Source organism: Ictalurus furcatus, chromosome 3 (assembly GCF_023375685.1).
Source record: "Ictalurus furcatus strain D&B chromosome 3, Billie_1.0, whole genome shotgun sequence".
In the NCBI taxonomy this organism is placed as follows: domain Eukaryota; kingdom Metazoa; phylum Chordata; class Actinopteri; order Siluriformes; family Ictaluridae; genus Ictalurus; species Ictalurus furcatus.
In genome coordinates this window covers 18,208,282-18,230,072 of record NC_071257.1, presented here as the reverse complement: position 1 = coordinate 18,230,072, position 21,791 = coordinate 18,208,282, and the positions used below count along the sequence as shown (strand labels likewise).

At 38.5% G+C, this 21,791-nt stretch overlaps 1 protein-coding gene across 1 annotated transcript in view; it reads right to left on the bottom strand.

The window, feature by feature from the left end:
- pcdh15a (protocadherin-related 15a) overlaps window positions 1–21,791 on the bottom strand; it is a 213,709-nt gene that overhangs the window by 83,788 nt on the left and 108,130 nt on the right. The window contains exons 18-20 of the mRNA XM_053621203.1: window positions 18,397–18,490; window positions 13,671–13,799; window positions 2,054–2,359 (exon numbers count right to left, since the gene is read on the bottom strand). Of these exons, the coding sequence (XP_053477178.1) occupies window positions 2,054–2,359; window positions 13,671–13,799; window positions 18,397–18,490 (529 nt within the window). The remainder of the gene's footprint in view (window positions 1–2,053; window positions 2,360–13,670; window positions 13,800–18,396; window positions 18,491–21,791) is intronic.

Below are 21,791 nucleotides of genomic sequence, written 5' to 3'. Positions count from 1 at the left end.
AGGCTTGTGCAATATAACAATATTATCATCCCTACACAATATTACATTATCCAATGACATTGATCAGCGATTATATAATATTAAAAGACCTGCAAACCATTAGGCAGTTTGCATTTGAGCTCCACAAAACCATCAGAGTGTGGTAGTGTTAGAGAGTAAAAGGTTAATAGTTAGGCACAGTGCTTTATGGGTATTGTAGTTGTAGTTAAAGAAATCTCTCAATTTTTTTAAGTCCACTAGCATGCATAATTTTCTTTTGATTTTGCCTGTGGAAGTAAAACCGGCTGGAATAAATGCAACCCCCCCCCCCCTTTCCCCACAAAATAAAAAGGGCAAAAGAGCAGTTTTATTTTCCCCAGGAAAACAACAGATCAACATGTGACTCTGGAATGATTTGTACAGGTGTTTTGAACTCTCTGGTATTAAGAGACACTTGCTAAATGCTGCGCTGCCTTCCCCAATCTCATCCCTTGCTTTCTGTCCATAGTAAATGGAGAATAGTTTGAATTAATTAATATGAAACCATATCAACCAGTTTGTGTTAGACTTAGCTAGACAAGTATGTGTTTAACAGCAGTTTATTATTATATTTACTAGTGACTAGTAGTGTCACCAAAAACATTTTGCTTAAACTGGTCAAAACTGCTTTATCAGTTTTCAGAGGATGAGGATTTGAAACCAAAAATATTCAATCAGTTTGGAACAAGGTGTCTAATTTAGCATTTTACAAATGCTGTTAGTGATGATAATTAGAATGTGATTAAAATGCAGTGGTTTTTTTGTTTGTTTGTTTTACTGCCTGCTTCTTCTCAAAAAGGTAAAAATGTTGGCCACATGAACACACACACACACACACACACACACACACACACACACACACACAAATGAGTTCTCCTGGCTCAAACCCCAAGTCTGATTAGAAATCTGGCAGGAGAGCAGTAGTTCAGGAGCTCAGCGACTAGCATGTCTCTCTGTGGGTGTAGGAACCTTTCAGGATACTCCCTTTGATGTGGGAGGCACAGGGAATTACATTCTACACTCAGATTTTCTGAAATATATAAATAAAAGCCCTGAAAGCCCCAGTGAGCAGTAGCACATAAAGGGCTGAGCTCTTCATTTGGCCCAGATCAGACCCTGTCACTGGGGCTCAGAATGCTCTGACTAGCCTGTGTAGGAGGGGCTTGGAGCTGTCAGCTACACCAAGATAAAAAAATATATCACCATCGCTGTCATCTCCACCATCATCTCACTCTGTCAATCACCTGCTCTGTTCCTCCACATCTCTCTCACACTTTTTCTCTATCTACACATTCATCTCTCTCTCTATCCTCAAACACCAAATTACTAGCTTAGTAATATGATGGTAACTGCATTCTTTTTTTGATTCAGCCTGCACAAATCCCCACAGTGTTCTTGAGAGTGGACATGAAGAGATCTTTTCACAAATTCCATGAGGCCTTTTCTGGAAGATAGACTCTGGTTTTATCCACTGAGCCTGTCAAATGTATCACAAATATTTGTTAAATGGAAAATGAACCTCCTATGGAAATAATATGCCCAGACCAATTTGTGAATTAAGACTCGATACAGACACTTGAGCAGTGAGTTTTGCAGCTTATCGCTTTTCCTTTGAGAGTGGTGCTAAAAAGCCCAGGAGCCAAGGATGAGTACAGGAACAGTTTCTCTGAGGCTTTGATGTTAAAGACAGTGTTTAAGCAGTACACTTCTCCAAGGCGAGAGGGAGAAGTGTTTATAAAGCATTAGAAGTATTAATAAGAATAGAAAAATCAAAAAAGAAGTTGTTTACTAGACTATGTAATAGCGCTAAAGAATGCAAAATATATGCTACACGTTACAGTATAATTCTTCAATAGAAAGAGTATAGAATGGATACATGAACAGAGACAGCGGCTGGATACTCTAGGTTTTACGCAATCCTTTAAGGAGAAATCTACACAATCACTAAACAGAGGAACCAAGACCAAATCCAGTGATCTCTCATATAACCAGTGCAGAGTTTTTTTCTTAATTGAGAAAGACTCTAGTAGCTTACATTAAGGCGAAGGATGACGGTTCCGGCTGGAGTGTTCTCAGGTACATTGACAACGTAAAATGGTTGGGAAAAGACAGGGCTGTTATCATTGATGTCTGACACTCGCACCAGCAGTGTGAGGGTTGTGCGTCGAGGGTCCACTGCCCCGTCCGAAGCTTCCACCACCACCTCGTACTGACTCTGAGTTTCCCGATCCAGAGGCACAACTGTGAATATGCTGCCGTTAGCGTTAATGCTGAAGAGAGATGTGTGGGTGAGGAGCCGATAACGCACAAGACCATTCAGCCCAGCATCTGGATCTGAGGCCTAACAAAAGTGAATATGTGAAAGAGAGAGAGAGAGAGAGAGGGGGGGGGGGAGAGAATGTGAGATTCCTTTATTCACAGCTTTTTTTTAATTAATTCACAGCTTCCTTTTTTTTTTTTAACTTGAACTTGAAATAAGTTTTGCAAGATGACACATACTGCAATATGGGAGTTAAAAAGGTCAGACGCTCCAACTGCAGAGCTACTAATTAATTCACTAAACAATGTGCAATCAGGTTTAATATTAAACCATGTGAAACTCCCACAACAAGAAAAAAATTATTACTCAGACCAAAACTACATTTGAATGGTTTATACAGGGAATGAAGAACGGGGAAAAATGAACAGCTTTTTGAATGGAGTCTTGGAGAGATGAACGAAGAAGGATAAATAAAAGATATATAGAACAATTTGCTTAGTTCCAATATGCTTTGGTCAAGGCCTATGGGATACAAGATGTTGAGAAAAAGGAATGATTGAAGAAGAGCACAACTAATGTATTTTTATCCAGCTTTAGGGTAGAAATTAAGTTGAACACTTTGCTGGCTAGTAATTCACATCTGAATCCATTTCCCAATCCACCAGTGATCCAGAATCTACCACTGAACCAGAAGCTACCACTGATCCGCGCCCATATCCAGTCTGTATTATTCACTGTTAAATCTTCATTTAGTTCAGTGTATACTGTATATGCAACCTATAATAACTGGGAGGTTTTGCCATTTTCTACAACCCCAATTCCAAAAAAGTTGGGATGCTGTGTAAAATGTAAATGTAAATAAAACCAGAATGCAATGATTTGCAAATCTCATAAACCCATATGTTATTCACAACAGAACATAGAAAACATATCAAATGTTTAAACTGAATAAATGTACCAATTTAAGAAAAAAATATGGTAATTTTGAATTTGATGGCTGCAACACATCTAAAAAAAAATTGGGATGGGGAAACAAAAGGCTGGAAACATAAGTGTTACTAAAAAGAAACAGCTGGAGGAACATTTTGCAACTAATTTGGTTAATTGGTAATAGGTCAGTAACATGACTGGGTATAAAAAGAGTATCTTAGAGAGGCAGAGTCTTTCAGAAGTAAAGATGGGATGGAATCTGGATGGAAGCATATGTTGCTCTAAAACCTATATATACCTTTCAGCATTGATGATGCCTTTCCAGATGTGAAAGCTGCCCATTCCATAGGCACTAATGCACTCCCATACCATCAGAGATGCAGGCTTTTGAACTGAGCGCTGACGAAAAGCCGGATGGTCCCTCTCCTCTTTAGTCCTCTTTAGTTCAGAGGACGAAGCATCCATGGTTTCTACAAAGAATTTCAAATTTCGATTTGTCTGACCACAAGAACAGTTTTCCACTTTGCCTCAGTCCATTTAAAATGAGTTTTGGCACAGAGAAGACACAGCATATCTGGATCATGTTCACATATGTCTTCTTCTTTGCATGATAGAGCTTTAACCAGCATTTGTGGATTGCACGGTGAACTGTTTTCACAGACAATGAGTTCTGGAGGTGTTTCTGAGCCTATGCAGTGATTTCCATTACAGAATCATGCCTGTTTTTAATGCAGCACTGCCTGAGGGGATGCAATATTGATTTTCACCTTGTCCCTTGCGCTCAGAGATTTCTCCAGATTCTCAGAATCTTTTAATGATATTATGTACTGTATATGATGAGATATTTATAGTCTTCACACTTTTACGTTGAGGAACATTATTCTGAAATTGTTCCACAAATTGTAGATGCAGTTTTTCAGTTTGGTGAACCTCTGCCCATCTTTACTTCTGAAAGATTGCCTCTCTAAGATACTCTTTTTATACCCAATCATGTTCCTGACCTGTTGCCAATTAACCTCCAGCTGTTTCTTTTTAGTAACACTTACTTTTCCAGCCTTTTGTTGCCCCGTCCCAACTTTAAGATGTGTTGCAGCCATCAAATTAAAAATTACTTTATTTTTATTCTTAACATGATAGATTTACTCAGTTTAAACATTTGATATGGTTACTATGTTCTATTGTGAATAACATATGTGTTTATGAGATTTGCAAATCATTGCATTCTGTTTTTATTTACATTTTACACAGCGTCCCAACTTTTTTGGAATTGGGGTTGTATGTGCATGTCTGTGCATTGTTTTCTGTGTTTGATATTTCTTGTTTGGCATATGCTTCCACCCTCAAAATTTGTCATTTTGTTTTCTGTTCATTGCTTTGTATAACTGATCGATTGACCCCTGCCTGACTTGTCTACAGATAAGATAAGATAAGATAAACTTTATTGATCCTTCACTGGGGAAATTCCCTCGTTACAACAGCTGAATTACACAAAAAAAACAGATAAATAAAGAATACACATTAAATAGGAATATAACTGGAAAAATAGTCTATATATATATATATATATATATATATATATATATATATATATATATATATATATATATATATATATATATATATAAATATATATATATAATAGGAATAGAGAAATACAAATAATAGTAGTAGTAATAATAATAATACAGGTCTTCTCTGTTGACTTTTCTCAATAAAAGCCTACCTGCTTTATTACAGATTGTGTTGTCACATATTTTTAGACCACTTTTGATTGGTCAAACTCATCTACAGATGTACTTTCAAAATTGTATTGTTGTTGAGTTGAAAAAGACCTTAAGACTTTTTAAAAAAAAAAAAACAATGTAGTTAGCATTTACGGGTCTAAGCACCAAAAATGCTGAAAACCTATTGTAATTGTGAGGATCTTCTTCTGCCTAGAGACATAAAACGTGGTATATAGTTAGAACTACCTATCACTACTCAGATTCCTGTTTTTGGCTGACAGAAGTGAAACCCAATGTGGTCTTCTGCTGGTGTAGCCCATCCACATCAAGGTCAATGTTTTGTGCATGCTGAGATGCTTTTCTGCTCACCGCGGTTGTAAAGAGTGATTATTTGAGTAATCCTTCCTGGCAACTCGAACCAATCTGTCCATTTTCCTCTGACCTCTCTTATTGACAAGCCATTTCCACCCACAGAATGGTCACTCACTCAACTCACTCACTTTTCACACCATTCTGTGTAAACTCTAGAGCCTGTTGTGTGTGAAATCACACTGTGGAAAGTAACCAGATGGAACCACAAATAATCATCCCCAGACAGGTATGCCATGCAATGTAATCCACTCTCAGACTAATGATGAATGTAAGACAGAAGCCAGCACTCACTTGAAAAGAGTTTCAGGACGACCTGCAACTGAAGTGAAAAATAAGCAATATACTGCACCATAGTCATCTCCATTCCTAGACCATATGTAAACTCCTCTGCTTATAAAGAAGAAGAAAGATGCAGAAATTCATACAGGCTTTTAGAGAAATCACAACTCTTTTGATCAATATAATCTAGTCAGTCAAAAAAATATAACTTTTTGGAAATAATTCAGCTTGTCTGGATGTTTGGAGATAGAAGGGTTGTGCATATGATCCCAAGAGCACGAAACCTAAAGTGACATATGGAGGTAGGGGCATCATTATTTGGGGCTGTTTCTCTGCAAATGGCACTGTGGCATTACAGGCCATTGAAGGAAACATGAATGGAGCAAAGTACCAGGATATATTAATGGAGCATTTAATCTCATTGGACAAGAAACTGAATTTATGGAGAAGATTGATGTTTCAATAAGACAATGACCACAAACATGTAGCCAAATAAACTCAAGAAGGTCTTGCATGGACTTACCAATCTCCTGACTTAAATCCCATTGATAATTTTTAAGGATGTTGACATTTCGAGTCCATCAGAGGGACCCTCATAACCTTGGGGAATTAAATACCGTTTTCCAAAAGAAAGGGACAAAATTGAACCACAACACTTCAAAAAGCTAATTATTGCTCACTGTAGATGTCTGGAAAATGTAGTTGCCAATAACAGCATTGTAAAAAAGTATTAATATTGGTCATTTGTGGTGGCTGAATACTTTTTTCCTCTATCAATTTCGTGGTTTAAACATATCTTTGTTTATACTTCTAAATACATTCTTTTTTGTTCATATTTATAAGTACAAAATCAAAAGACATTGTGTTTATAGATTTTAAGTGGATATATGAACAGGAAGTATAATAAATAACAAAAACAAAAGTGTCTGAATACTTATTTCCCTTACACATTATGTACCATCCTGATTTCTTCTGTTCTTGTGTACAGTATCTCATACGAAATAGTTTTAGATCTTCAAATGAAATACAACATAAAACAAAGGCAATTTGAGTAAACACACAATACAGTTTTTATTTATTTACTTATTTATTTATTTTAATTGAATCAAAAAAGTTATCCAACACCTATCACCAATGTGAAAAACTAATTGCCCCCTTAAATGTAAAATGTGGTTGTGCCACCTTTAGCAGCAATAACTGCAACCAAATGCTTCTGAGATCAGACTTTCACTTAATTCTAGGACTAGGACTTACTCCTATGCTTTGGATCATTGTCTTCCTGCATAATCCAGTTGTGCTTGAGTTTCAACGGAATGAAGACCAGACATTCTTCTTTAGGATTTTCTGGTAGAGAGCAGAATTCATGTTTCCCTTAACTATTGCAAGTTGCTCAGACCCTGAAGCAGCAAAGCATCCCCACACCATCACACTTCCACCACCATGCTTGACCGTAGGTATGATGTTCTTTTTGTGGAATTCGGTGTTTGGTTTACGCCAGATGTTACGGGACCCCTGTCTTCCAAACAGTTCCACTTTTGACTCATCAATCCACAGAACATTCTCCCATAAAGGTTTGAGGATCATTAAGGTATGTTTAGGCAAAATTCAGATAAGCCTTAATGTTCTTCTGGGTTAACAGTGGTTTTCACCTCACAACTCTTCCATGGATGCCAGTGTCTTTCTGATAGTGGACATGAACAGTGACCTTTATTGATGCACGAGAGGCCTGTAGGTCCTTTGATGTTCCTTGGGTCTTTTGTCACTTCCTGGATGAGTCATTGCTGTGCTCTTGGAGGAATTTTGGAAGGTCGTCCACTTCTGGGAAGGTTCACTACTGTGCCGAGTTTTTCTATCTGTAGATAATGACTCTCACGGTGGTTCTTTGGAGTCCCAGAGCCTTTGAAATAGCGTTAACCCTCCGCAGACTGATGTACTTCAATTACCTTCTTCCTCATTATTTCTGGACTTTCTTTCAATTTCAACATAGTGTGTTACTGGGTAAGACCGTTTAACCAACTTCATGCTGTTGAAAAAGTTTTATTTAAGTGTTGATTTGATTAAACAGGGCTTGCAGTAATCAGGCCTGTTTGCGTCTAGTCCAGCAGAACCCCATTATGAATGCAGTTTCATAGATTATGGGAATTAGTAACTGGGGGGGGGGGGGGGGGGCAAATACATTTTCCCACAGGCCCAGCTGGTATTGGATAACTTTTTTTGCTTCAAAAAATAATGTTATCATTTAAAAACTTTATTTTGTGTTTACTCGGGTTATCTTTGTTTTATCTTAGATTTTGTTTTAATTTCTGAAACAAATTAGTATGAGATATACACAAAAACAGAAGAAAACTTTTTCACAGCACTGTATGTGTGAGATGTTGCTGTGGATAATTTCTGGCAAACTAACACACTTTGCCAACTCTTCTTTTTACAAAAAAAAAAACCAAATAACTTAATGATGGGAAAATGATTTTATTTACTTTCTAACATTGCCTCCTTTTTAACTTTTGAAGGTAACTTAAAAATGTTTTGTTTCAGGTTGAAAAAAAAGTGTATTACAGTTCAGGAAACCCTGTCATTTTCAGAACTTCATATAGCAGAAAACTTCACCATGCGTAGGGAACAAGCTATGGGAAATCAAGCATTTAATGAGCTTGAAGTCTAACAGCAGTTTAGAACGAGCAACAGGAAGACAAAAAAAAAAGAGTTTGAGAGTATAGTATGAGACTATTTAATCTGTTTGGAGGAGGGATTTATTTTACAAATCTGTAATTGTTGGAATGTGACGGGCATACCCTGTGTAATGTGTACATAAAAACCCTGTGTAAGCAAACAGATCTAATAGGTTCAGAAGTGCTGCTGCTAATTCTTCATAACAAAATATATAGACAGGTGGAAAACTGTAGGAGAGCAAAAAATGGTGTGTGTGATATATAGAGAGAGGGACAGACTGAGAGACAGAGAGAAAGAAAGAGAGAGAGAGACCGAGAGACCTATTTTAATTAGTGCACTGCAAAACCAGTGATGCATCTGAGTATCAATGATGGATGAATGGACAGATGAGCAGATAGGCAGGCCAACAGATGGAGATAGTCAGGTAAACAGCCAGACATTGACTGAAATAGATAGATAGATACATAGATATACAGCCTCATTGATTTGTATAGCAGATTCGCAAAATGCTCCATTTTTAAATAATTTTCATTTGACATAAGAAATCATATACAGTATCTCACAAAAGTGAGTACACCCCTCACATTTTTGTAAATATTTGATTATATCTTTTCATGTGACAACACTGAAGAAATGACACTTTGCTACAATGTAAAGTAGTGAGTGTACAGCTTGTGTAACAGTGTAAATTTGCTGTCCCCTCAAAATAACTCAACACACAGCCATTAATGTCTAAACCACTGGCAACAAAAGTGAGTACACCCCTAAGTGAAAATGTCCAAATTGGCCCCAAACTGTCAATATTTTGTGTGGCCACCATTATTTTCCAGCACTGCCTTAACCCTCTTGGGCATGGAGTTCACCAGAGCTTAAGAGGTTGCCACTGGAGTCCTCTTCCACTCCTCCATGACCACATCACGGAGCTGGTGGATGTTAGAGACCTTGTGCTCCTCCACCATCCGTTTGAGGATGCCCCACAGATGCTCAATAGTGTTTAGGCCTGGAGACATGCTTGGCCAGTCCATCACCTTCACCCTCAGCTTCTTTAGCAAGGCAGTGGTCATCTTGGAGGTCTGTTTGGGGTCGTTATCATGCTGGAATACTGCATACTGATCATGCTCTGCTTCAGTATGTCACAGTACATGTTGGGATTCATGGTTCCCTCAACGAATAGCCGTATGAGTGCTGCCAGTATTGCTGCAGATGTTGAAGGGGTGGGGGATCAGCCTGTCAGTGCTCAGACCATACGCCGCACACTGCATCAAATTGGTCTGCATGGCTGTCGTCCCAGAAGGAAGCCTCTTCTAAAGATGATGCACAAGAAAGCTGGCATACAGTTTGCTGAAGACAAGTAGACTAAGGACATGGATTATGAGACCAAGATAATCTTATTTGGTTCAGATGGTGTCAAGCGTGTTTGGCGGCAACCAGGTGAGGAGTACAAAGACAAGTGTGTCTTGCCTACAGTCAAGCATGGTGGTGGGAGTGTCATGGTCTGGGGCTGCATGAGTGCTGCCGGCACTGGGGAGCTACAGTTCATTGAGGGAACCATGAATGCCAACATGTACTGTGACATACTGAAGCAGAGCATGATCCCCTCCCTTCGGTGACTGGGCCACAGGGCAGTATTCCAACATGATAATTACCCCAAACACACCTCCAAGATGACCACTGCATTGCGAAAGAAGCTGAGGGTGAAGGTGATGGACTAAACCATATTGAGCATCTGTGGGGCATCCTCAAACGGATGGTGGAGGAGCACAAGGTCTCTAACATCCACCAGCTCCGTGATGTCGTCATGGAGGAGTGGAACAGGACTCCAGTGGCAACCTGTGAAGCTCTGGTGAACTCCATGCCCAAGAGGGTTAAGGCAGTGCTGGAAAATAATGGTGGCCACACAAAATATTGACAGTTTGGGCCAATTTGGACATTTTCACTTAGGGGTGTACTCACTTTTGTTGCCAGTGGTTTAGACATTAATGGCTGTGTGTTGAGTTATTTTGAGGGGACAGCAAATTTACACTGTTACACAAGCTGTACACTCACTACTTTACATTGTAGCAAAGTGTCATTTCTTCAGTGTTGTCACATGAAAAGATATAATCAAATATTTACAAAAATATGAGGGGTGTACTCACTTTTGTGGGATACTGTACACTATGATAGACAGTATGAAAGACACAGTCCTGACACTAATCCAGCAGGGTAGGAGAAAGAGAATCAGGAAAGGGAGGGAAGTGCCATTAAAATAAGCAAAATGAATAAGCAGTGAAATTAAAAGAACATCAGAAGCCATGATAAATTAAAGCATTTCACAGCCAAAGGGAAATGGGTTTTAAATATCCTGCTAATGTGTTTAGTGACAGCAGGCTCCCCCAGCAGATGCGGTCTTCAATAATTAACTCAGTAAATTAATATGTGAAGAGAAGGATAAACAAACAGGCAACAAACGTGTAGCACAATCATGTCCTAAGCTTAAAAGCACCAAATAGTTGCAATTTCCATTATGGTCATTGTGAAAGATCTCAATATGTAATGAAACCATATAGACTATACAGAGTAATACAGAGTAATGTGTGTTAGAGACCAGCACTTCCACCATTACTGAATAATAACAGCCTTCCAATTTCATTAAAATATAATTTGTGCTGTATTTCAAATTACACCTCTCATACACAAAAGCCTTTAATCTCACACCATTCATACTGCTATCAAATACCAGATACACCCTAAGAGGGATGGAGAGGCTGCATGTATCATATGTGCTGCAAATAGAGAGCAACCCAGCTGAGTTTATAACCCACAGGAATGCGTATTTCAGTGAGTGTATGTGACAGAGAGTGGGAGTTAGTAATATGTAACACTGGAGTGATTTCTAGAGAAGATGTAATACTGTGAACCTAGAAAAGCTGAAGAAATGTCCAGTGTCACTTTGACAGTGATGACATAATAATCCATTTTTATTTTTCCTCTCCTAATCAGACACACTGACAGGAGCAGTGCAAGCTTGTAAAACATTTAGTAGCATAATATTGGCAAGCTTTCCAGAATGTCAACTGTCACTAGCAAAAACAAGCAAACACAAACAAATAAATAAATACATAAGTAGATAAAAGGTCTGGAGCTGATTTCAGGTTTCATTTGCAATTGAAATCTGTCACAGTTAACGCTCAATATGAAGTCCAAAGAGCTGTCACTGCCGGTGAAGCAAGCCATCATTAGGCTGAAAAACCCAAAGGTCAGCTCAGGAACACCAAAATGCCCAGAAGATCATGCATAACAACAGTAGTGAATGAAAGAAGAATTTTTTTCCCTGGTGAAGAAAATCCCCTTGACAACAGATCAAGAAAACCCTCCAAGAGCTAGCCGTATCTGTTTCAAAGCCAACAATCAAGAGAGAACTTAAGCAAGGTGACTAATGATAATGATTATGAGTCTTTATTGATCACATATACATTACAGCACAGTGAAATTCTTTTCTTCGCATACCCCAGCATGTTAGGGGTTGGGGCAGAGCGCAGAGCACAGGGTCAGCCATGATACAGCACCCCTGGAGCAGAGAGGGTTAAGGGCCTTGCTCAAGGGCCCAACAGTGGCAGGTGGCAGTGCTGGGGTTTGAACCCCCGACCTTCTGATCAGTAACCCAAGCCACCACTGCCCCTCAAATACAGAGGGTTTACCACAATATGTAAACCATTGGTAAGCTTTAAAACCAGGAAGACCAGATTAGAGTTTGCCAAAAAGAATCTATAAAAGCCCTCAGAGTTCTAGAATAACAGTCTGTGGACAGATGAGACTAAGCCAAGTTCACACTACCAGCGTTGGCAGATCGCTGTGCTGTTCACACTACATGACTTGCTCTCTTGTAATCGGGAGTCCTGAAGTCATTGTGGTGTTCACACTACGTGATTGCTATGCGACAGGGGGGTCAAACACTGCACTATTTGACATTGACTCTGTCACCCGATGACTCTATCTGGTGTCCAAACTACTTTTCGTAACGAAAACACACGTGAGAAGTGACACGGATATATGGCGTGAAACAGGAGTTGTATATTTGAAAATGGACATAGGACAGAAACAAGCAGTGTGACCTGTTTGTGTGATTATTTGTGCTGAAGAAACCCCAAAAAGGAAAAGACAAAGAAAGTGGGTGAAAGAATGGATTAGCACACGCGGGCAGAAGGGACTGTGTGTGCTACAGAGAGAATTGGAGATGAGTAAAAATATTTTGCGGGTTTCCCTTCCTCACGGTGACCTTACCCCAAGCCTTGCTCTCTCATTGGCTGTAGCTCGCTGTCACAATCACTGCCAGTGTTGACACTTTTCATACCACAGGATGTGAAGTCGAATGACAGCTCCAGATATTTAGCATGCCAAATATCTGTGTGGCGTTGCCAATACCTTGGCAATGTGTCGGCGAGCCTCTGCGATGCGTTGTTGAGTAGTTCACACATAACGATTGACTGCCAAATATTTGCCAATTTACCTCCAATCAAAGGGTTTTTGACGGCGAGCTCGTCGACTTGCAAATCAGGCTTAAAATTGTGTAGTGCGTACTAGGCTTAAGATCAGCTTGTAGCAGAATGATGGGAAGAGAATGAGTCAAAGCATACCACCTCATCTTATGGTCTGGGCATGTATGGCTGTCAGCAGAACTGGTTCCATTGTATTCACTGATAATGTGACTACTGACAAAAGCAGCGGGCTGAATTCTGAAGTGTACAGTTATATACTGTCTGCTGTCAGATTCAGCCAGTTGCTTCAAAACTCATTAAATGCTGCTTCACAGCGTAGATAAAGCATACTTTGAAAGCAACCCAAGACTTTTTAAGGCAAAGAAATTGAATGTTCTGCAATGGCCAAGTCAATCAGCTGACCTGAATCCATGCATGCATATACCCATACATAAAACCCAATAATAATACCCAAACTATTTTTGAAATCATTTCCAAATTCTGCCTAAAATAGATGATTTAGACCCTGTTACAATTTTAATACACATACATGAAAGAAATTATATTTAAAAACAACATGAGGAAATTAGCTTGCTGTCAAAACAAATGAAGACACAGCATCGAATATGATAAGCGTTATGCTTCTTCTGTTGATTATAGCTGTAACCAACCAAAGCATGATTAAACTATGGCAGTAATTAAAAGTCCTCCCTGCTTGATGGAGTGGAACAGAGCTAGTCGTCATGGACAGTCTTTAAGGTGAATAATGATTTTTAATTTACTAAGGCTTAATTGGGAGATAATAAATTCACCAGAAGTATTATTTTAGAAGCTCTAATAGATTTCAGATAATGTTTCAGATAAAATATGCATGGAAAAAAAACCTAGCTAGTGCACTGATCTGAAGCTAAATATCCAATAATGCAATGAGCATATGCGCTATGCCACGGAGATACTCACCCGAACTTGACCCACAGACAAATTGGCCCTCTCCTCCTGTACAGTCAAATTCCTAGGCAAGGTGAGGTCAAAGGTCGGGTCATTGTCGTTCACATCTGTGACCACAACACTGACAGTAGCAGTGGATGTCTGCATGTAAAGAGAGTATGGGTTAGGAAGGTAGGAAAAGTCTTGATAACTTGATAATAAGTTTACTGTGAAGAGATCCATATTTTCACATAAATATACGTGCAATTTTCTAAGGAAAAATCTAAATGGTTAAGGTATTAACTCTGAAAAACCTATTAGAAATTAAATACAATTATGCATATGTAGTAAAGAAAGAGCGGTTATAAATGTAGCACAGTCAAAGTAACAATAATGAATGTATCTCTAATATATTTTCAGCAACATGTTTACAGACAGCTGAATATTAAATCAACTACATGAATATTATATGAATATTATGAATATTATGACACATATTGAGTATTTCTCATCTTCCAATTCTCACATACATAGTAAACCTAAAAAAGCTGAAAAAGTAATGTGTGTGTGTGCACGTGTGTGTGGGGGATATATGCAAGAATAATTAACACATATAACATATCACACAGATTTTAGGGAAGGAATATGCATGCATGCATAAATGTATTCTTTACAAATGTAAAACATTGAAAACATTAAAAAAATAATTACCATTAACTAGATATTTTCTGGCAAGCTTCACTGTCATGAAACAATCTTCTGCTCTGCACTGATGCATTTTTTAATTTTTTATTCGGGCTAATGGGTGAAGCAGCTTACTCTATAGAACTGCAGAATATCCAAATTTGCTAATCTAACACAATTATTCCAACTAATCAATGTGTTCTGTTGCATGAAGTCTTGACAGTATCGCAGGGAACAAAACATGCTTGATCTATTGTATCATACCCTTTTAAATATTAATTTAAAAAAAGGAATTTACAACTATATGAAAGTGTGTCATCAAAGCTTTACTATAGATAAATGATAACTATGCAAGAGTCTCTACATTATTTTTACAATATACATATTTCCATTTCCAAACACAAGCACTTAGTATATGGGATAAAATGTTCTGTGACAGACTGAACATATGGTATTTGTCACAATACGTAAACCCACAAAATTCGTGATTTAAATGGAACATACACCGATCAGCCATAACTTTAAAACCGCCTGCCTAATATTGTGTAGGTCCCCCTTGTGCCGCCAAAACAGCTCTGACGCATTGAGGCATGGACTCCGCAAGACCTCTGAAGAAGTTAGCAGCAGATCCTTTAAGTCCTGTAAGTTGTGAGGTGGAGCCTCTATGGATCGAACTTGTTTGTCCAGCACATCCCACGGTTGCTCAAACTGATTGAGATCTGGAGAATCTGGAGGCCAAGTTAACAACTTGAACTCTTTGCCATGTTCCTTAAACCATTCCTGAACAATTTTTGCAGTGTAGCAGGGCGCATTATCCTGCTGAAAGAGGCCACTGCCATTAGGGAATACTGTTGCCATAAAGGGGGGTACTTGATCTGAAACACTGTTTAGGTAGGTGGTATGTGTCAAAGTAACACCCAAATGAATGCCAGGACCCAAGGTTTCTCAGAACATTGCCCAGAGCATGACACTGCGTCTGCTAGCTTGCTTCCTCCCATAGTGCATCCTGGTTCCATCTCTTCCCCAGGTAAGGGACAAACACGCACCCAGCCATCCACATGATGTAAAATAAACATGATTCATCAGACCACGCCACCTTCTACCATTGCTCCATGGTACAGTTCTGATGCTCACGTGCCCACTTTCAGCAGTGGATAGGGGTCAGCATGGGTACTCTGAGCAGTCTGCAGCTACACAGCCCCACAAGCTGTGATGCACTATGTGTTCTGACACCTTTCTATTATAACTAGCATCAACCTTTTCAGCAAATTGTACAATAGCTCTTCTGTGGGATCAGACCAAATAGTCAAGCTTTCGCTCTCCACGCGGATCAGTGAGCCTTGGGAGCCCACGACCCTGTTGCCAGTTCTCTGGATGGCCTTCTTTTGTGCACTTTTGGTAGGTACTAACCACTGCATACCGGGAACACCCCACAAGACCTGCTATTTTGGAGATGCTCTGACCCAGTCTTCTAGTCAACACAACCTGGCCCTTGTCAAAGTTGCTCAGACACTTATACTTGCCCATTTTTAATGCTTCCAACACATCAACTTGAAGAACTGACTGTTCACTTGATGCATAATATATGCCACCCTTTGACAGGTGCCACTGTAACAAGTTAATCAATGTTATTCACTTCAGCTGTCAGTGGTTTTAATGTTATGGCAGATCGATGTATGTGAGAGGATGAGGCATAGAATTTTTGGTCTGCATCCATGTTCTTCACAGTATTCAAACATTGAGAGCCTCTTATATAATTTTTCTCCCTTGGACGTCAGCATGATTAACACTGTATTACTGTTTTTTTTTTTCAATAGAGTGAAAAATTCATTAGCTTTTGGATGTTTTATTGAGTTATTGAAGTAAACGCATTCTTGTTTGTTTTCTACCATTAACTAATCAAACAGCTTTTCCCTTTTTCTTTTTAGGTATGCATTTCCAAAATGAGATAGTGATAAAAAGAACACAGTGTCAGAGAATAGTCGGGAAATAAGGTACACCATACACAGTGAGAGCTTGTATCATCAGAACTTAATACAGTCAGTGGGCTGTTGTGTGTCAGGACTGGCGCTTGTCCTTTTCAGTGGCAATTATGTCACTGATACCAGTTGAAGTATTGGCCTGATTACAGTCCAGCAGGTGTGCCATGACATCGATCACAAAAGGTCTGATAAATGAGCTGCTAGTATTTATTTAACATATCCACATACCGCCTCTGTCTCACCAACTTTCCCCTTTGACTTACTAAGCAGATAAAAGCTGAGTAAGTACACTTTTAAAGCTAATGCACTTAAGCACCTAGATTTACATTTAATCTCTCTTTTTTAAGGTACATATAATGGATGGCTGACACATTTGAAAATACAAAGTGAATAAAAAGAGTGTTAAAATGATCCAGGCTTGGATTTCATGTGTGTGTGTGTGTGTGTGTGTGTGTGTGTGTGTGTTTAAACCATATGGATATGAACAAAAAACCTCATAAACAACTGATACAACTGATAACAGTTCATGCTGTTATCAGCTGTAATAACAGAGAGAAGAATGAAACAGAACCAGAGATGGGGGGGTGGGGGGGGGTTGGGGGCATAATGTGGAGCATACGCAGCTTTGAGAAATTGCCCCATTAAAGTGAATGATTAAATGAAAGGATTTTTATTTGGTTATCAGAGTTTGGCAGCAAAGGTGCATTCACATTTAATGAAGTGTACAGGTGACCGCTAGCCAATCTACGAGTGTATTACTGGCCTTAGTTTCATTATATAACTGTTAAAAAAAAAAAAAAAAGGCGCTCTAGCTTAGGTGCACAAAATGTAGAAAATGACTGAACTGACAGATCCTCAAATTTTTATTTCATGTTTGACTTGTAACAAACTTTTGCACACTCAAAAGCACAGCATGAGCAAATGGGCAGACATGAGTACACTGGCCACATTTGCTGTGATCACATTTTCTGCTCTGGATGGTTTCCAGGTCCATCCATCCATCCATCTTCTATACCACTTATCCTCTTCAGGGTCACTGGGGAACCTGGAACCTATCCCTGGACACGGTGCCAATCCATCGCAGGGCACAATCACATAGACATTCCAACACCCATTCATACACTACGGACACTTTAGACATGCCTACCATGCCTACCATGCATGTCTTTGGACTGGAGGAAGCCGGAGCACCCAGAGGAAATCCCCGCAGCACGGGGAGAACATGCAAACTCCACACACACAAATACAATGTTGATGTAATATTGTGGAGTCTAGCCCCATAACGTACAATTTAAGTATTTGTTTCCATAATGTGATAAACACTGTTTAGTTTTTAATCAGTGGAACTGATCATGAGTGATTCCATATATGTACTACAGTTCACTGATTGAAAGCCATGTCTGTTTTAAAAAAGAATTCTACATATACTTGAGAGCTCAATCTAATCTGCTTCACACCAACATACTAAGAAAAAAAAAAAACTTTCACGGTTTCATTTCACACTTTTTAAAATTTAAATGACTGTTTTTTTTTTTTTGCCATTTATGAAGATCTTGAGATGATTATGAGGTTATTTTTGAGAGCAGGCCTAAGCATAAAGCATCAAATGAAGTTCATTCAACAGAGATGATTAAAGAGAAGTGCAATTTGGGAGGGAATTTAACCTTGTGAGAAGCGTGATTTGACTGAGAACACTGTTGAAAAGGTAACAACAATGATACAATGTAAATACATTGATTTACGTAATTAAATCGTTAGGTAATAGATTAATGTTTTCTAAAGGAATTTTTTAATGGATTCGTGCATGTGTAAAAGAAAAACAATGCAGGGTGGACATGTAGAAAATTTGTCTTACATGTGTCTCTTACCGTACACGCACGACTAAAAGATACATCATAAAAATGTTTTCAAGTAAAATGGCCTTGGGTATACAGCCTCTGTTGTTGACTCTGCTGTGAAGTAGACTGTTTATGTAGACTGTTTACATCCACAAAACCAGGTTATAAGAAATAATACTAGACCTTTAAGGTTATGTCTGAAGTGAGAAATCATACTCTAGCAAGTTTATTAAATAAAGATGGATGGAGCTTTACCCCTCCGGGATGGCCATCGGAGGCCGTCACGATGAGCCGGTACTGGTCAATGGTCTCTCTGTCCAATGCCTTTGCTAAGATCAGTAGGCCTATACTGAACAGAAAGACACAAAAACCACACACGGTTATACCACAGCTCCGATAAAACATGCACCCTGCACAATGACATTCTACAGTACGTTTTTTGCAGGAAGCATTAGTACTTCTAAACTGAAAAACACACATTAACAATAAACACTTACATGCATTGCACTTAATACACTTAGTCATGTGAAAAAATAAGTACACCCCATGAAAATTGTTGATGATTTTTATTTTACATATTTTGACAAGCAAACATTTGATCCTGTTTGAAACAGTGCCTATTAATAAAGTTGATTCACTCTATTAAATGACAAATAAAATTGACATTTAAGTAATTTTCACAATTTAAATAAACAAAAAAACAGACCAGTCACGTGGAAAAAATAAGTACACCCCTACAAATCACACCTTCAAAACCATGAGAACCTGCTTTGGGAGTGCATGTGGAACATGTCTTATTTATACCCCTCTCATAGCTAGTGTCTGGAGTTCTCTTTATTATTGAGGTGTGTGGTGTCATCATGCCAAGCTCTATAGGGCCTTCAGAAAAAAGGCTGTGGATGCCTATGAGTCTGGCAAGGGATTTAAAAAGATCTCCAAATGATTTGAAACACATCATTCCACTGTAAGGAAAATCATCTACAAATGGCGCAGATTTCAAACAACTGCCAATTTGTCCAGGACTGGCCGAGCCCAGCAAATTCAGCCCAAGAGCAGATCAAGAGTCTGATGCAAAAAGAAGTCTCCAAGAACTCCAAAATTTCATCACAGGATCTGCTACTAAGTCTTGCAACTGTTGGTGTCAAAGTATATGCTTCTACAATCAGAAAGAGATTGCACAAATGTGCAATGACCTGTGACCTGCATGAGAGGCATGCCAGGAAAAAGCCTTTGCAAGACTACAGTTTGCCAATGAGCATATGAGCAAAGACCAGGCCTTTTGGAATAATGTGTTCTGGACAGAAGAATCAAAGATAGAGTTGTTTGGCCGCAACAACAGCAGACAAGTTTGGTGCAGACAAAAGACAGCTTTTCAGGAGAAGCACCTCATACCAACTGTGAAGCACCGTGGTGGAAATGTTATGGTTTGGGGTTGCTTCCCTGCCTCAGGGACTGGACAGCTTGCATTCATTGATTCAACTATGAATTCTGCATCATATCAAAGAGGGCTTGTAGATAATGTGAGGCCATCTGTCCAAAAGTTGAAGTTGAATCAAAAGTGGACCTTTCAACAGGATAATGACACAAAGTACACTAGCAAAACCACCATGGAATGGCATGGAATGGTACATGCAAGAAAACCCTCAAACATCTTGCAACTGAAAGAATATTGCATGGAAGAGTGGTCAAAAATTCCAGGAAGCCTGCTGGACAATTATGTAAAACAATTTCAAGAAGTTATTTCTGCTAAAGGGGGCAATACTAGCTTCTGAGGCCAAGGGTACACTTACTTCTTCCACAAAAGAATATCATATCTATTGATATTTCTGTTAAATAAATGACTGAAAATGCTATTTTTCCCTGTGGGTTTGTTCAAGTACATCAACTTTATTAATAGGCACTGTTTCAAGATTGATCAAATGTTTGCTTGTCCAAATATGTGAAAAAGCCAACAATTTCCATGGGGTGTGCTTATTTCACATGACTGTAATGCAGTTGTCGAACATTATTCAAAAATTTTAATAGAATAACTGTCCTAAAATAATCAATCCATTTGGTACTGATGAGCTGATAAAACACAGACTGCTGGTCAAAATGATGGCTTAGGCAGCTGAAATTTTCCTTTGTTATTGTGCTTGTTTGAGATTTTCTAATTACTTTGCTGTTTTGTTCTTTTCTTGAAACAACTCGTGTATGATGTTGCATTTGTAGGCGTAACTCAAATTCTTTCCACTTACTTTAGCAGCTTGGTCTTTTTTTTGTCAGCTGGTTGGTCAGACCAAGCTGTATTTTCTAGCAGGAAATGTATTTATTTTTAAGTTAACATTACAAAGGAGTACCAATCACAGGTGCAATGAATAATGCAAAATCTGCTCTCCAGCCAAAATACTGCAATTACTTTATAAGGTCTTTTAGAGTCAAAACTTTGCTTTGTTGTGTCTTTCTTCATTATTTTTGTTTGTCTATGAGCTCGATATTCACTCAGAATTGGGCCTCATATATCAAGTTGGATATAAACAAATTTATTTCTAAAAATCTGCATTCATAAATAAATTCAGTATTCATGAAAATCCAGTTATAGGATCTTCAGTTTTTCAATTGTGAATATGGATTTAATAAAAAAGTGTTGTGAATCCCAGTCAGTTCATAATAAAGGCATTAAAGAAAGCATGCCAACACACATTTATAAATTAAGACAAATAAGACTAATCATTTGATTACAACAAAATAAAATAGTACCGTATAAAAAGAGGGCAAGCTGGTCTGTGCATGTGGTAGCCATAAGCCGACACACTGCCCTGGCATTAAACTACCGGACGATTTCGCTTAGGAGGAAACAGATATTTAGAGACTGGTATGATATTTTTCGGAGGATGAAAGCTGGCTTATAATTCATTTGCATTTGTTACAGAATCTTCTTTTAATGCTGTGCAACACTTTAGAGCCAGCACTAATTCGACCAACAAATCGTAACTATTTTTAAAAAACAGTTAAAGACCCACCTCTTCCATTAGCACTTAACTAACCCCTAAAATGCCAACCCCCACATTATTTAAAAAAATAATCATTTTACTTAATCCGATAAAAACTTAAAAATCTTGAATGGATGTACTACTTGTTTTGCACTACTTGTATTGTATTGTATTGTTGATATATCACTTTGCTTGTATTTCCTCATTTGTAAGTCACTTTGGATAAAAGCGTCTGCTAAATGAATAAATGTAAATGTAAAGGTAAACAAAATATCTTGTGCCATTCCAGTGCATGTTCAACACTTTTATGCACAATTTTACTTAAAGATTGATAAATGAGGCCCATTGTGTTTGAATGTAATGTGATGGCTTGCTGTACTGGTAACAGCCAACTTGCTTAAATTCCAAACGTGGTTGTAACTGCTCCTTTTCAATACATAAAGGGGTTTTCACACTGGACTCAACAATTGCTGTGCAGGCTGGAACAATGATGGGGTAGAGCAGCAAGTGGAATCAATATAGAAAAAAGTTCAAAACTTTTCAGGTCATGACACAAATATTGCATCAGCTTTGGCTTTATAACTCTGGCTAACAAATTTGGTTGCTACAGCAAGCAAAAATTTTGTATATGATGTGTGTGACAAAGTGTAACCTTTCTCAGATAGTTATTTAACCACT